Source organism: Schistocerca gregaria, chromosome 6 (genome assembly GCF_023897955.1).
Source record: "Schistocerca gregaria isolate iqSchGreg1 chromosome 6, iqSchGreg1.2, whole genome shotgun sequence".
Lineage (NCBI taxonomy): Eukaryota > Metazoa > Arthropoda > Insecta > Orthoptera > Acrididae > Schistocerca > Schistocerca gregaria.
Window position 1 is genome coordinate 329526765 of NC_064925.1, and position 17591 is coordinate 329544355.

At 39.4% G+C, this 17591-nt stretch overlaps 1 protein-coding gene across 1 annotated transcript in view; it reads right to left on the bottom strand.

The window, feature by feature from the left end:
• Window positions 1–17591, bottom strand: part of LOC126278955 (uncharacterized) — a 189258-nt gene that overhangs the window by 162501 nt on the left and 9166 nt on the right. Inside the window, exons 2-3 of the mRNA XM_049979235.1 lie at window positions 17147–17392; window positions 8174–8332 (exon numbers count right to left, since the gene is read on the bottom strand). Of these exons, the coding sequence (XP_049835192.1) occupies window positions 8174–8332; window positions 17147–17392 (405 nt within the window). The remainder of the gene's footprint in view (window positions 1–8173; window positions 8333–17146; window positions 17393–17591) is intronic.

The window sequence follows — 17591 nt, forward strand, 5'->3', positions numbered from 1 at the left end:
TTTCAGTGAACTCCTTTTTGATGGCAGATGAATTTAGTAACATTTTTCATGATAGCCTAGGCTCACGTTGTCATGAAAGATAATGTGCAACACCATTTTTTCTGAGCATGGCCTGTCACTCATGCTATCGGAGATCAAGTGGCACAAGAACTCTTATCTTGGCAGGACAATGGTGTGATTCCCCTGTCACAGCCACTTAGTGGCCATCAACTTTGAATAATTAGAAAGAAACCTTCAGGCAAATAATGCTTGAGCACATATTTCAGGACAATTGTTAATCCATGACAGTGATTAACTATTTTCCTTGGCCATGTCCCGAAGAACTTGTGGACAAGCTGGGTGCAGGTCACTTTGTTTCCAAGACGGAAATTCACTGTGCTTATGTGTGTCTGCCCTCAATGAACAGTCCCAACAAGTTTTTGTGGTCAAGTCCCACATGTGGTTATTTAAGTTTTTAGTTTGGTCTTTGGCAGCATGTCAGCACCTGCAATTTTTCAATGCAACATATCACAGCTGACTACTACGGTTCCTTCTTTTTTGAACTATCTGGATGACATTGTAGTTTTGGGTTGTAGTCCTGATGGACAGCTTGCCAACCTCAGGAAATTGTTTCAAGTGCTCTCTGATGCTGGATTCTACATCTACATATACCTAGATACTCCGCATGCCACAATATGGTGTGTGGTGGACCCTGTACCACTACTTGCCATTTCCTTTCCTGTTCCACTCGTAAATGGAGCGAGGGAAAAACAACTGTTTATATGTCTCCATATGAGCCCTAGTTGCTCATATCTTATCTTTGTGGTCCTTACATGCAATATATGTTGGCAACAGTATAATTATGTGACAGACAGCTTCAAATGCCGATTATTCAAATTTTCTCAATAGTGCTTCTTCCTCCACACTGAGATTAAATGACTTCCTCATTTATGATACCATGAATCCCAGCTCCTGTAACTCTGGACGATTATTATTATTTTAAGTTTTTATGGAAAACTTAGATGGAGTCGACGATCTTCATGATGGTGCTGCTCAACAATAGAGGTATGTGAATGTGTTCATCTCTTTCACTTCATGGCCACCAATGTCAATTTGAATATTTAGGGTCATATTTGCCGCAACATTCAGAACCTGCAATCCTTCTTTTCATTTAATTATGAAGTCTGATTATTTTCTTTCTTAGAAGAATAAATGCATTTTAACCATAATTCTTTTTACCCAGGCCATAGGTAATGATAGTATTTAGAACGTATGTGCCTCTATCCCGATCGTACGTTCGCATACAATTGAGTGTGTATCAACGTAACTATTCTTATGACCCATTTCCATTACAGTATTAATTCTTATTTTGAAGCACTCACTCATGAATGTACATGTCCTCTTATTTTGTGGAGTCAGTCAGGTGTATTCCCTAATGACATTACTTTTAATGTTCAGTGGCTTAGTTTCCACAAATGAGCTTTGCGAAATATTTACTATGCAACAGTCATACTAACTCTCATTTCAAAATTACGACACTGTTTGACTAAGCTTTTAACAATTTAACAGGGTGATTTCAAATGTCAGTGAACTCAAAGTTGTGTTGGCTAAACTACTCCAGGTTGTGTTGGCTAAACTAACTTATCACATTCTGTTCTTTCTAAGTGCTGCACAGATTGCAACTCCACTGCATTGCTCTTGATGAAAGAATGTTCTGTATGAGTGGACTAGGGAGTGTCAAGTCACATTTCAGAAACAGAAAGATTCTTTATTGATCAATCAATGTCTGCTACATTTTGATTCTACTAAGTTGGCTGTACTTGCAGTTGAAGCATCCTCATACGGGATTGGTTCTGTACTCTTGGGCAAAGATGGATCACTGGACAGCCATTTACAATTGTCTTCACATCTAAATGCCTCACCAAAACACACTGCAACCACTTGCAGGTAGAGAAGGAAGGACTTCCTATCATATATGGGAATGACCAAATTCCACCAATATTTGTATGGCAAAAAATTCTACATAGTGATGGACCACAAGCTTCTCACCTCACTGTTTGGCCCGCCAAAGCTAGTCCCTCTGCGCATGGTGCAAAAGTTGCAGGGCTGGTCTCTGTTCTTCTCCAGTTACCAGTATGAAATTGTGTACAAGCCAACGGCTAAGCATTATAACACAGACACTCTTTCTAGCTTACCAGTCAGCATTGATTTGGCATTTGATACCTCAGAAGATTATTGCTTTCACACTGATGCCCAGGGCAATGAAATAATTGATGGCTTTCCCATTGGCCAATGACAGATTGCTCAAGCAACGGCTGCGGACCCCAATCTCAAGATTCTGTTGCAGTACCTCCACACTGGTTAACCGTATCAATTAAGCACATTAGTGATTCAGAAAAATGCCATTATTTTGTGGTTTTGCAGAGCTTGTCAATGTAGCAGGGTTTCAACCTATTACATATAGACAATACTCAGTGCTGTGTGTTTGGGCCATTGTTTCAGAGTGAAACTCTTTCCTTCTCCATCAAGGTCATTGGGCATTATACGCACTAAGTAACTTGCCTGATGGCATTGCACATGGGTTGGCATGGATACTCAAATAGAACAATGGACTCCACTATGTCCAGCACATGCAGAACACCACATTCCTATGCCACAAATATTTTTTACTGGGCCAAGCCCTGCACCCCCTCACAATGTTTATATATTGACTTTGTGAGTCTAACTGGAATTCACAATGGGTTACTGTGGTCGATGCCTTCAGCAAGTTTCCATTCATGGTGCCCATGGCCTCCACCACAACGGTTAGCACTATGAAGATGCTGACGTACCGTATTTACTTGAATCTAAGCAGCACTTTTTTCCAGTTTTTATAATCCAAAAAACCACCTGAGGCTTAGAATCGAGTGCAAAGTTAGTGGAAGTTCTGAAAAATTTTAGTAGGTGGCATCACAACTAACTTCTGCCATCGAATATATGTAGCACTACACAGGCATGCTTTGTAGACACAAAGATAAATAATGGCAGCAAAACCTCTGCGTCAGTAAAAAAAAAAAAATTTCTTTACACAAAAATAACAACAATGCTAAGACTTTAGGATTGTTGCACGAGCTTATACGCTGGGGCTCATTAAAAATTCACATAGCGGCATCTACTGCTCTGTGGAATTTTGTGAAGTGCTTGTTGGTGTTAGTGAACCATAATGAAGCGCTTTCATTATAGTGCCAAATTCAAGAGGGGAGTTATTTCTTTTGCGGAACAAGGTTCTAATCGTGCTGCAAGTCTGCAATACCGGATTGATGAGAGCAACATCAAGCGATAGCGACTGCTGAGAGACAAATTATTTGAATGTTCAAGTAGCAGGAAAGCATTTAGTGGGTTAAAGTGTGGCCGATATCATGCACTAGCAGTGATTTTAAATGAATTTGTTAAGGAACAGCATCAAAAATCCCTGCCTGTGAATGCCAAAATTTTAAAAATTAAGGCACATGAAATTGCTAGAGAGCAAAAAATCGAAAATTTTAAGGCTAGTCGCAGCTGGATTGATCTGTTTATGAAGTGCTGGGGTTTTTCACTTCAGAAGCAAACTTCAGTTGCACAGAAGCTGCCAAAAAATTATGAAGAAAAACTTGTGGAATTTCAGTGCTTATTAATTAGGTGACGCACAGAAAAGTAGTACCTTCTTAGTCAGATAGGAAATGCTGGCCAAACTCCCGTATATTTTGACATGCCATCGAATTATATTTTTGACACCAAAGGAATGAAAGACATAAGTGTTCTTACATCAGAGGGTGAAAAACAGCGGACGTCCGTCATGCTTGCTTGCACAGCAGATGGACATAAATTACCCCCATTCATAGTTTTCAAGTGGAAGACTTTACCAAAATTTGAAGTGTTTCTAAAAACTATAATTGTATGAGCAAATGAAACAGGGTGGTTTTCAGAGGACATGTTGCTGGAATGGATTAGGTGTGTGTGGAATCATCGCCCTGGCGCAATGCTTGGTTTACGCAGTGTGTTGGTATTAGACGTGTACGCTGGCCATATAACACCTGCAGTAAAATGAAAATTAGAAGAATGCAAAACAGACTTGGCAGTAATTCCAGGCAGGATGACGTCAATTCTGTAATCACTTGACATCTGTTTGAATAAACCATTTAAAGACAAGCTTAAACGCATGTACACAGACTGGCTTTCAAAAAGTGACAGACAACTGACACCAACATGTAAAACGCACAAGTTTGTCGCAAGTGTGCCAATGGATTTATGATGCATGGAAGTGTGTTCCAAATCAGACTGTGCAACAAGCATTTAAACAATGTTCGATATCAAATGCACTAGATGGTATGGAGGACGATCCTGTGTATGAAGAAATGAGCAACAAAGAACTGAGTGATAGTGATTCAGAATCATGACTGATATGTTAAACATTTCGAATAAGATGTATTACAAACCTAATAAAATTTTGTTTTAAATTTTAGCATTTAATTTCTAAGTTATTTTCGTTCTTATTTTATAAGTATTGCTACTCACATTGCACAGGATAGAAAAGCATGGTGAGCTGCATAAAACCAGTCTACAGACTGAAGGCAACAACAACACATTCTGCATTTGAAGTCATCACTAAAAATCTACTATGAAAATCTGACTGGCAAGACTGTTTGGAATGTATGTCAATATGGCCAAATCTACATTCTGAATTTTTTCCTACCTGTGACGAGAGATAGTTGCTAATAGGAACTTTTATGAATTGTGAATCACATGCAGTATTCTCTTTGCCATAAGAATAATATGAATGTAAACATCATGCCATGTATTCTTTCATGTTTGCTGTTATCTCATTTAAATCCTGACTGCTTAATAAACTATGAAACCAGAGTGCGAGAACAACAAACATGGAAGAATATACATATCATGTCATGTTTATATTCATATTATTCTTATGCTGAATAATGATACAGTCAGAAATGAAGCACGGCAACTGACTAGATTTTTAAATCTAAGATGACTCTAATTTCTGTGCAGAATGTAATGTACTAAAGAGATGCCTGCAAAGATTTTCAAACAGAGAAAAATTTTCGCTGAAGTCTTGTTCATAACAGCTTCTATCATATGCAGTCTTTATTTGGTTCTTGCTGGTCATTATCAAAGAAAGCAGCAGTGTACGTAACAAGAAATAGCAGTCTCTTGCCAATGTTTCACTAATGAGAGAATTCCTCTCTTTTTTTTTTTTTATTGCAAGCGGCAGTAGCGCGCACAAAAGCAAGCCATGCCGCGAGCGGCGACAGGTCATAAACAAATCAACAAACAATGCATGTCACAGTACAATAATGAATTTTCAGCTTAGAGTGACGTAAACACCTATAACAAAGAGAACGGCACTTATCAGATCAAAGCAAAATAAGCAATTGATTCAAACCAGACGGAGCACGTGAAAAAGGAAGGGTACCCATATAAATATGGACGGAACACCTGACGCATAGCAATGGCTAACTGGTAAAGCTTAACTGATAAGCTTACGATTCGAACCAAACTAACGTAGCTGTATCTTCATCTATTCAACCTAAATTGTGTCTCATGTTACAATGGACCAACTTTGTTTCGATTTGGAGGTATGGTCTAAAACTTTTATCTCCCCTTGAATTTTGAGTCTCAAATTTTAGGTGTGGCTTAGATTTGGGCAATTTTTTTTCCTGGATTTCGAGTCTCATTTTTCAGGTGCGGCTTAGATTCAAGTAAATACGATAAGTCTTTAGCATCAAATGCCTATCACAAATGCTAGTTTCTGACAACGGACCTCAAATCACACTAGCAAAATTTTAGCAGTTTTGTGACGCCAACTCCATCAAATATGTGACAACTACACTGTTCCACCTTCAGTCTAATGGTAAAGCAGAACACTTCATCCAAACTTTCAAGCAAACAGATGAACAAGTTACATGCTTCCCCTTATGCAGGGGCAAGCTTTTGAGCTCTTCCTCTCATCCTATCATTCCATCCATACAACAGAACACCACTAGCAGAGCTCTTGCATGGAAGTCAACACAGGACACTGTTTCAGCTTCTGCACCCCCAAAGCAGTCGACCCATCATCCACAGTGCTCTAAGTTTAAAGTAAATGATTTGGTCTTTTCCAGCACTGGCAGCAACACACGCTGGGAATGAGGCATTATCACCAAAGTCTTGGCTGCTCTTTGTGTGCCAACAGAAACAGCTCCATCTGTTCGGGCTGTGTTATCGTACTACGAGTAGTTTGTTTGTAAAATTCAGTGCCCAGGAGAATCATACAGCCTCAGCTGCCTTTTCCACCTTTGGGTCCTGTGCCACCTCTGGCTGATGGAGATCCAATGGACTTTGATGCACCATCACTGTAACCACAGCAACAGCAGCCCCAGCCATGGGAGGTGGGGGTCCTCACCCTACCACCTTCCTGTGGGCCGCCGTGGACCTTCTAGTCACTGGTCACTGTTGCACCTCTACCGACAGAAGAAGATGCTCCACCCCTGGGCATGAATGCACACCCTGCAGCTGCTTTTTTTCCCCAGCTATTTGCATAACGAAAGTCAGGGTCTGGACAAAAGGAGCTTGTCACTGGCTGAAGTTCCACCTCTTGCCTTCTCCATGGCACCCATCCCCAGATCTTCCCCCTGTTGCCCCTTCTGGAAGCACTAGTGTATGACGGCTAGTTTTTTTTTTCTTTGGGAAGAGGGTATGTGATATGGCACTATCAATGCCATGTCATGTCAGTCCATGTCTACAAGTTAGCAGTAACCCATGTGACTGCATCACCAACCTGTTGCCAGCTCCAGAGACATATCCTCCTTAGCCTGTGCAGCAAGCACCGCCACAGAGCCATCAAAAGGATGCTGCTCAGGAGTCTAGTCTGTTAGTTTAGTTGTGCTTGCCTAGTCAAAGCATTGCCAGTTAGCCTCTGTCATTACTGTGGATACTTATCTGGCCTATCTCAAGGACTCACTTTGGATTTTGCCCTGGACTTGCTGCTATTCAAATAAAATAAAATAAATTATCGAAAACTACATGTGCATCTCATTTGCTGCTCTCTGTCTTAGATCCCACTATATCCTTGGCATCCACCACTGGGACAACCAAACATATGGAACCAACACTCTCTTGGAAAGGAAGTTTTAGCTTACAAGAATTTTCTACTAAAATGATACAACTATTCCACTGAGATGTAAAAAGGCATCAGCTACAATCTAGAAAACTACTCTGGAAGGCAACCAGGTCCTTAATATCTTGTACATAAGTACAGACTATTGTGATAGCAGGCTACAGTAAGAAACTGGTGGCTCACCAAAAATCATAACATGAACATACATCAGTTTAAATTCCCTATGCTATTGTGATCAGTTCAAATGAAAATGCAACCTAGTTTTTGGAGAAGCAGCAAGACTTCAGTGAAGATCTTGGGCATGAATACTGCAAAATCCAGACTACGGACAACAGATCTACAGTTTTATAGATGGGCGTGTTATAAGACTGTGATTTGCAACCAAAGATCAGTGTAGCAATTTTAAATTGTTTGGTGATAGTTTGTTTGAGTTTCTCTGTCAGTGGAGTTTGTAAACTGAAAACTTTGACTGTGAGGAACAAATATCTTCAAACTTCTTAGAGTGTACATTTTCTAAATTGACTGTAGTAACCTCAATTCACGATGTATACCGACTCAGTTTTGATATATGCAACAAATAACAAATTGTTATAATTGCTGGCATTAGTCCAAAACTTTCCTATCCACTCCCACGCAAACACATGCACCTACTAATGACACACTTTTACTTGATCCCCCTCTGATCGATGAATATCTGGTGACTTCAGACAGCTCTAGAATGTTCATGGCCATTGCCAACTTTAGATACACAATAGTATTGTGCATCACTGCAATTAATAGCCATTGCTTGAATAGTAATGATTCACATTTGGTGTTGTGTCTAGTGATTGCCAGTATCATTTACAAAGATGAGTGAAGAGGCTTTACTGGTACCTGTTCCTTCTAGCAGCTCTCCAGCTACTTTCATGTCACTTCTGCAACACATTTACCTACTACACATTTGTTTCCTTCATAACCTGTAAGCACTGCTAGGAGCAGGCACCACAAGCTAGTCATCATAAGCTTCTGCTCCCAGCATTGCCTCCCTAAACGGCCAAATAAAAATGTGCAATCAATACTCACCCTTGTTTCAGGTGGCCCTGTTCTCTCTCTATACTGTGTTGGCATGCCACGGTTACCACGACCTCCTCTTTGAAATGGAGCACCACGAGAACTGGCTCTTGGATCACGCTGTCGATCTGCCAAGAAGTTGTACACAGGATCTGGAGGTGGTCCATCATCCTAAAATATCATTAGGTATTAGCAAATAGCTGTAATTTTTGTCCATTACAAACACAGGAATTAAATAAGGCACCTAAAATACACAGTATGTTCTTCAAATTATTTTGTCTATTGAAGATTTATTGTCAACAACTGGCACAATTCTAGTGCACACCAGGATCATTCCTACAGTTCCATTCTGTGGTCTCGAGTCCAAGTACATTTCACTATCAAGAACATAACACTAGACAACTAAATTAATTTGGCTGCAAGTCCTAAAAATATCATTTTCCTCATGTGTAGCAAGTCTCAGAAGAAGACATCCAAAGCATGACCATTACACTGATATCTTTACATGTGATCACAGCATCAATGACATATGAAAATAGATGAAAATGTGTCAAACTGTGAATCAAGACAAGCCACATGCTATGGAGCTCTCAAATCTCTCATGACAATTAATTTTAGACTTGGAGAAGAAAATTGAGCAAACAGTGGAAGCTGAGAGAAAAGGTGGCTAACATATGGAATCAAAGGTATTTCGTGCCAGGAAGTGAGAGCTTTATTTATTGCAAAGAGCAGAATTAAACATGTCTTAACACACATTGTTTCAAGCAAATATTCAGCTCTTTGCTGTATAATATTTCATTAATACCTTTGTGAATTGAGTAGTTATAACAGTCTGTTACACAATATTGTTCCTTCAACAACTTGTACTTCTATAATCTTTAAATATGTTAACTTTCAAAAATCAGTTATTTTACAGACAGATGGCATTGTCAGGTGATAGGAAACACACATCTCTCTATTTTAAAATCATTTTTATACAGCTACAGCTATTCAAGGAGGGATGTCTCCTTTGTGAGAGGTGGAGTGTCTGCTTGGCAACTGTTGGAACAGGAACATCAGTAGGAGTGGCAAAATCACTACTTAAAAACAAACAAAAATAAATATGAAGTTTCAATTAAAAATTGTATTTTCTTTTTCAACAGAATACTTTAAGGAGAGACATTAGTTTCAAGAAAAAAGGCACAAACAGAATGACCCAGTAGCCCTGATTCATGTTCCAAAGTGACAGTTTATTATTATCTGTTTTGATGATGACAGCCAGCAGATCATTAAGGGTACTCCAGAATTTTAATCTTCATTATTAGTTCATTTTGATTTCTGGCTCATGGAACACCTGCTACAACTAAAAAGACTATTTGCAGTTAAAACTGGGGCAGTATGCAACAAAAATGGCATAAGTGTAGTACATGTTTGGCTAAGCAAATGACTAGCTCTTGAGTGCAGCTGCATTGTGAAGGATGGAAATGCATGACCACAATCTGACATCCTGCATTCCCACATGCTTCTACCATTCACCTCACCCACCCCCTCAACTCTGATACACCCGCAAGGGTGCACTTTATGCCTTAATAAAGCTCCACTGCACTTTGGCATGGTACACACTTACAGGCTGTAACAAAAATATACAGCACAAATTGGAGGACACATTCCTCACACCAAGACGAAAAAATTGTGTTACATGAACATGGATCTGGTAACACATTGTTTCTATATTACAACTCATTTTCTCCAACTCAATAATCATGGGAAACACACAAGAACAAAATGATATGATCATAGGGAAGATGCACCCTTAGTGACATCTGGTTACATTATGCAGTCTAGTGTTTTGTTTTACATGTCCTTGTTGCCATGTGAAGTACATCGCTGCTTGATTACGGGGTAACATAAACTGTTCCAGTGATCAGTATGCCCATTGCAAGCACATGTGTTACTACATATATTTAATCACAGATTTAGCTCATGCAGTGGCAGTGTACACAAATGCAGAGTTGGCAGATGTCCATTTGACGTATGGATTAGCTGATGGCAATGGAACTCGCGTTTACTGTTTATACTGGAATAGATTTCTGGGAAGAAGGTGCCCCGACAGGAAAACGTTTGAAGGTATTGATCATTGTCTTAGGGAATATTGGGCATTTAACCCTGATATTCGTCACCGGAAGAGACCAGATGGACAAGGACACCACAACAGGGGACAGCAATTCTCCATGCAGTTGACAAGAACCTTAGTGTCAGTACAAGGCATGTAGCTGCAACATGGAATGTTCACCACATGACTGTCACGTGAGTGTTATATGAGGACCAGCTGTATCCATACCATTTACAGCATGTGCAGGCACTATCAGCAGCTGATTTTCCTGCAGAGATACTCTTCTGTGGCTGGTTTATTCAACAAAGCATCAACCCTAATTTTAGTGCAACTGTTCATCATTTAGACATCAAACAAGATTTCCTGTCAATGTTTGGACTGGCATTGTTTGTTACTGTTTGATACAGCTTTACTTTCTTCCACCCAGTCTCAATGGACAAAATTATCATAATTTTGAAGAGAATCTGATCTGTTAGCACATATGACTTTAGCTGTACGATAAAACATGTTTCATGCACGATGGAGCACCTCCCCATTTTAGAGTTAATGTCCATCGGCTTCTAAATAACAGATTCAGTTACATAAATTTAGACAACATTGTCTGTGGAATGCAGCGATCTGATGCTAACTTTGATTAAAACAACAATCGAGATCGCAATAACGTGTTTATTATTACCAGTTCAGGGTGTACGATCATGGTATCACGTGAAGAAACAAGGATCTGCCAGCACCAGCCATAGGGGGGCCAAAAAAGTGAGGATGGCTTTAATGTAAGTTGAAACCAGTAATAGTAATCAAATGTTATTGCCATCTTGACTGCAGTTTTAATCAAAGATCCGGGGGCAGATGGATCGGTGGAGATGGACCAACTGCCTGTTCTGTATGCTCTCTGGACCTAAACCCACTAGACTTACATTTGCGAGGGCATTTGAAAGCTCTTGTGCATGGAACTCCAGTACAAGATGTTCAGAGTATCCATGCCCGTATTATTGAAGGCTGTAAAACCATATGGAATACTCCAGGGGAATATCAGCACATCCAAGGTTCACTACGAAGGAAGGTTGATGCATGAAACAATGCCCATGGAGAGCATATTGAACATCTCCTATGAGAAAGAGTTGCATGTGGTATGCTCATGCATTCTGCTCGTGTGTGTTTCCTATGATTAATGAGTTGAGAAAATGAGTTTTAACATGGATACAAAGGGTTTTCAGATCCATGTTCATAAAAACATCTACTTTTGAGGAATGTGTCCTGCAATTTGTGCCATACACTTTCGTTACACCCTGTATAATATTTGTTCTTAGCCCCCCTTCATTTAATAAACAGCAATTTTATACCATTAAAATAGTATTTCAATAATCTGTGATTTTTCTCCAGCCCCTAAAATGTGAAACCTATTATCCTATAGAAAAAATGAATATTGTCATTTTTGCAGGAAATTTAATGTAGTTTAATTTAGTACTAGAGAACATTTTTTCTAGAAAATGAAGTTTTTGAGTGATTTAAGAAAAACAAAGAAAAGTGATATTTAATCACCCTCCCCCTCCCTCCCACACATAACCCCACCAGTGGGGATTCGTAGTATGTTGCTCATGCCACTTCCTCCTACCACTGTACAAAAATTTGTGGCTGCATATTTTCCCTATTCAACTTTTTGTGGTCTTTGTTGACTGGGCTATGGCTACATGTTGCCTGTGCTGCTCTCACCTACCTTGATACTAAATGTTTGATTATGACCCTGGTAATACTTCCCCCAATCATTCACCCAATGAAAATGTCTGGTCATGAAATGTCAAGAGGTTGGCACACCAATTCTAATCAGATATTACAACTGATCACGTATGGCACATAGTTCTAGCATCATGAAATGCCATAGCCTTATCTGCCATCCAAGCTCAGTTGGACTTCACAACCAGCCCTGTCAGAGGCACTGTTCCTGCTAGAGGCGGCAATTGTATGTACTAAATTCCACACCCTGTGTATGCCACCTATAAATTTTTCTACTCTAATGAGTATGCACATCAAGTAAAATTTCTTCATTTACTATCCTTCCTGATGCAATTTTAAGGGCCAGCAGTGTAACTACAGTCTTGGACTGCACCACATATTCCACGAAATGGCTAAAGTCAGGGAACAAATGCCAAACAATAATAAAAAATTCACATTTCAGCACTCAAAACTACTTTTCTCACCACTCATCTGTTACCCGGGACTACCCTCTTGTGCCTAAGCTAAACTAATGCCTTAGTGACCAATGTACACAGTCCAGAACTTGACAACAATCACCACAACTAAAATAATTGTATAGCTGAGTCTGCAAATTATTTTAATTTAGAGTATTTTGTATAATTACATTTTACAATATCAAAGTCATTTTCAGAGAAAAGAAGTGTCTTGAAAGATTGCATCTGACATTTTGAGATCCTTGTCTCCTCTCAACTTTTTTTGTGAAATACAAATGAATTCCTCTTCAAAATGAAAGGTGGCCAGGGTGCCCAACATAAGCAGTTACAGGAGGTTGCAATTCCCATGCAATGTGATTGTTTAAAAAATAATGTCTGCTGCACCAGTGAGCACATTTAGCATATTCTTGGGACTCATTTGGTGGCCATTAAAAAATCTTAAAAGAAATTTTATGTGCCTATCTTCATGCTGGTGCACACTACATATCTGAAGCAGGAAGAAAATGAGCATATCAAAACTCATAGAGAAAGCAGCAACCATATATCTGCATCTTCTTCAGCAGTGCTTGCACATGTGAAGAAGCAAGATGTGTATGCTAAAGAATGATATGCACTTTCTTTGTGAACTGATTATTGTGCAGTCATATTTTATGACAGAATTGAGCCACTGGAATATATTGTTCTAAGCATATCACAAAAATCCCAGACAATCAAGATGACATGGTCTTATGAAGTTTTTGTGAACAACTTTCATACAAGGTACATTATGGGATTTACTGATCTGAGAGGATGCACTGGTGCTTATATCCTTAAGGATAGTACCAGACGAAGATGTGAAGTTCTCCAAAACACAACAATCTGCATTACCTTCTCCAAACTTCCATAGTTAATCCCCTGCCCCCAAATTAAATAATTACTTTGTAAATAAAATAAATGTTTGCATGAGGAGAACAATTTTGTAAAGTTTAAGGTCTGCATGTTGCAAAGGGCTCAGTGTTAGACCCCCATGCATACATGTTATCATCACCAGTTTTCTGCTGTATTAGGAGGTCCTTTGCATCTCCATTTCCTTCTTTATGTTCCTGTATGTGCTGCAGTCCATTACATCTCTTCCTCCTTCACCTCTTCTTTTCTTCCACAAACCCTTCTAAGACTGTTTTATAAGCTTTCCTTCTTACTTAATATATGTCCAATTTAGTTTTGTTTCCTTCTTTTTATTATTTTCAGACACACATAGTGCAGTATAAAAACTTGACAGAACAAAGTGAGGAATATTAAACTGTTTTTTTGGGACATAAGATTATGCATGTATTACATTAAATTTGCTGTCATGAAACTTCTCAGGGAGTCACACGTAGTGATTACGTGGCTGGCGACCATGGGGCCCTGATCTGAGTCCTGGCATTGCTTCCACTTACTTATGCCAGGCTCCTCACTTTTATCTTTCCTATCTGGCCACACTCGGCCAGCTCTTGTTCTTTTCTGACCCTGACACTATTAGGTTTCGAGGGCTAGAAGTCTCATTTTCCTACCTATACGTCTCATGCAGCGTTTGACCCGGAGTGGGCGGCTGCAAAAGGCGTCTGTATCCAATGTTAGGGGCGGCCTCCAGAACTGTGGAAGGCAACGGAATACCACTGTAGATTATCTTCCCTGCATAATGCAGTCTCCATTTTATGCACATAAATGGCTTCCTCTCGTGTTAAATCAGTGTCTGGAGGTAAAATAGTCCTCCATTCGGATCTCCAGGGGAGGGGGGGCGAGAGGGGGGGGGGGGGGACACAACTTGAAAGGAGGCAAAAAATCAAAACGAGAATTGGTACCTCGAATGTTAGAACTCTGCCACAAGTAGGAAAACTAGAAAACTTTAAAAGAGAGATGGAAAAGAATCATATGGACCACGTAGGATTGGTTAGGTAAGATGGAATGGACATGAAGAGTTGCAGTCAAATGAATATGTGTTGTACTACTCAGAATGAGAAGTACAAAGAACGAATGGAGTACGAATGATTATGACAAAGGAATTGGCTAAATGTGTGGAATACGTAGACTATGCAAATGACCGGGTCATTGGTGTAAGGCTGAAAGGAGCACTAAAAGATTTACTGATTTTCCAGCTGTATATGTCAACTTCAGAACATGATGACCAAATTGTAGAGGAAACATACAATGTAATAGAGAGAATAATGAATGAAAATAAAAAATGCTGCAAAATAGTAATGGGAGACTGGAATGCCATTGTGGGAAAATGGAAAGAGGGAAACATAGTAGGCAGTCATGGTCTTGGCAAGAGAAATGATAGAGGTGAATGGCTAATTGATTTCTGCAGGGAAAGGCAGCTGATAGCGGCAAACACATGGCTCAAGAACCACAAGAGGAGGATCTGCACTTGGAAATCACCAGGGGATAAATACAGAAACCAAATCGATTTTAAGCTGGTAGAAGAAAGATACAGGAATGGAATCAAGAAGATGCACAGATAACCAGGTGCAGATATTAATAGTGACCACAACTTACTTATGGCTGAAATAGAAATAAGAATGAAAAAACTGAAGAAGGCGACCATGGTGAAGAAGTGGGATCTAGAGAAGATGAGATCCAACAAAGAACAAATTACAGAAGTACTGTCTCGAGAGTTTCTAAACACATTACGAGACAAAGAACCACCTGATAATGCCTATGAGTACTGGAATATGCTGAAAGAAGGAATCATTAAAGCAGGACAGCAAAACACAGGATATGTAAAAGGGAAAAGGTCAAAAAGACCATGGGTCATGCAAGAAATGATTTCCTAGATGGAAGAGAGAAGAAAATTGAAAAAAGAGATCACTGAAGATGCAAGAAAGATATACCGAAGGTTAAATAATGAACTGTTAAGAGAAATGGCTAAAAGAGGAATGTGATGAAACTGAAGAACTGGGCGGGACAGGAAGATACAACTTACTATACAACAGAGTAAAGACTATGACATGGGAATAAAACAGAGCAGGAAGTGCTACTATGGAAATTTTGAGTAAAGACGAAGAGGTAGTGTACAAATATCGTGAAGACGTCCTCCAGAGATGGGAAAAATATCTAAAAGTTAACACAAATAGCAAACCCGAAACTCTGGAACTTGAATTACACAACAGTGTAAGTGATGACGAGAAAGGACCAACCATCATAATGGAAGAAGTAAACTCTGCCATAGCTGCAATGAAAAATGGCAAAGCGGTATATACAGATACGATACCGGGAGAAATATTAAAATGCTTGACCCAAGATGGGATAAGAGAAATATTGAGATTATGTAATAAAATATATGACAGTGGTGAATGGCCTGTGGACTTTCTGACAACAGTAATGATTCCATTACCGAAAAAACAAGGAACCAAGAAATGCAGCGAGCACAGGGCAATCAGCCTCATTTCACATGCAGCAAAAGTGATATTAAGAATAATTAATAAAAGATTTGAAAAAGTAATGGAGGAGAATCTTGGTGAGGAGCAGTTTGGCTTCAGGCAGAATACGGGCACCAGAGATGCAATAGGGCTCCTACGAATCTTGGGAGAAAGGTTTATTGAAAAAGGAAGAGACCAATATATGTGCTTCATCGATCTAGAAAAGGCATTTGACAATGTTGTTTGGGACAAGCTGGTGACTATAATGAGGGAAAAAGGGAGTGGGATGGAAAACCAGAAGACTTGTAAACTCATTACATCTTAATCAAAAAGTTTCAATTAAAGTGAGCAGAGAAAGTACAAACTGGATCGGACTAGGAAAAGGAGTAAGACAAGGATGCTGTTTATCACCTACTCATTTCAACCTCTACTCGGAAAATATGATTGACCAATGGTCATTAGATGACAAAGGTGTAGAAATTGGAGGAAGAAGAATAGGGTGTTTGAGGTTTGCTGATGACATGGTCCTTCTACCCACAGGGGAAAAAGAATTACAGGATTTGGTGGACACCATTGAAACTAACGGTAAAAAGTATGGAATGAAAATTAACACAAATGAAACAAAAGTATTGGCACTAGGAGGAAAGAAGGAAATAAAAATTATGCTGGATGAAGAAATACTAGAACAGGTGCAAAATTTTAAGTGTCTTGGAAGCAGGATAGACAGTGACTGGAAGTGCCCCACAGAAATTAAAACAAGGATAGCAATGGCAAAAGAGGCGTTTTATAAGAAAAGGAGAATTTTCTGCAGCGGTCTGGACAGAGAACTCAGGAAGATACTCCTAAAATGCCTTGTATGGAGTGTTCTTCTATATGGTGCAGAAACATGGACTATGAGGAAGAAAGAGAGAGAAAGGCTGGAGGCTTTTGAGATCTGGACATGGTGGAGGATGGAAAGAATAAGTTGGATGGACAGCGTAAAACATGAAGAGGTACTGAGAAGAGTGGGAGAGAAAAGACAGTTACTAGATGTAATAAAGAGAAGAAAAAGAAACTGGATTGGGCATATATTAAGAAAGAATGACGGACTGATAAAAACAGTTTTAGAAGGTTATGTAGAAGGGAAAAGGGAGTGAGGAAGGAAAGGAAGAGATTCCAGATACTGGATGACATGATGGACGGTACAACATACAGCAGCCTTAAGGAGAAAGCAATGGATTGCAGGAAATGGAGATGCGAAGGACCTGCTAATATAGGAGATAACTGATGATGATGATGAAACTTTATATCACAAAATTGGAAACAAAACCAACAAATATAACTTTACCTGCGAGAAACTGTGGCTTTTTGTGCTGGTATATGGTTGTGCTGATGGACCAAATCGATTATGTTCACGAGCTGAGGCTCTCGGTGAATAACTTAGTTCATTCTCCTGACCTTGCTCATGCACGTCCCTCTCAGACTTCTTTGGTAATCTTGGATGACTGAACCGTGGTTCTTCATCTTCATGTGGAGGAGATAGCTGGACCAGAGCATTTAACTTTGCAGCATTCTGTTTATCAGCTTCCACTTCCTGGAAGTAGTGACAAACAGCACAGTTAAATTACAAACCTTTTTTAACGTATTTCAGTCATAAATATTAGGTCATAAAAAAATTACTAATTGTTTTAGCTTTCATATCTTATCAACAACAGGTTCAGTGTCAACAACAGGCACAATGAGATACTGACAAACTTTTAATACGCACGTACACAGAAGAATGAAAGGGATAA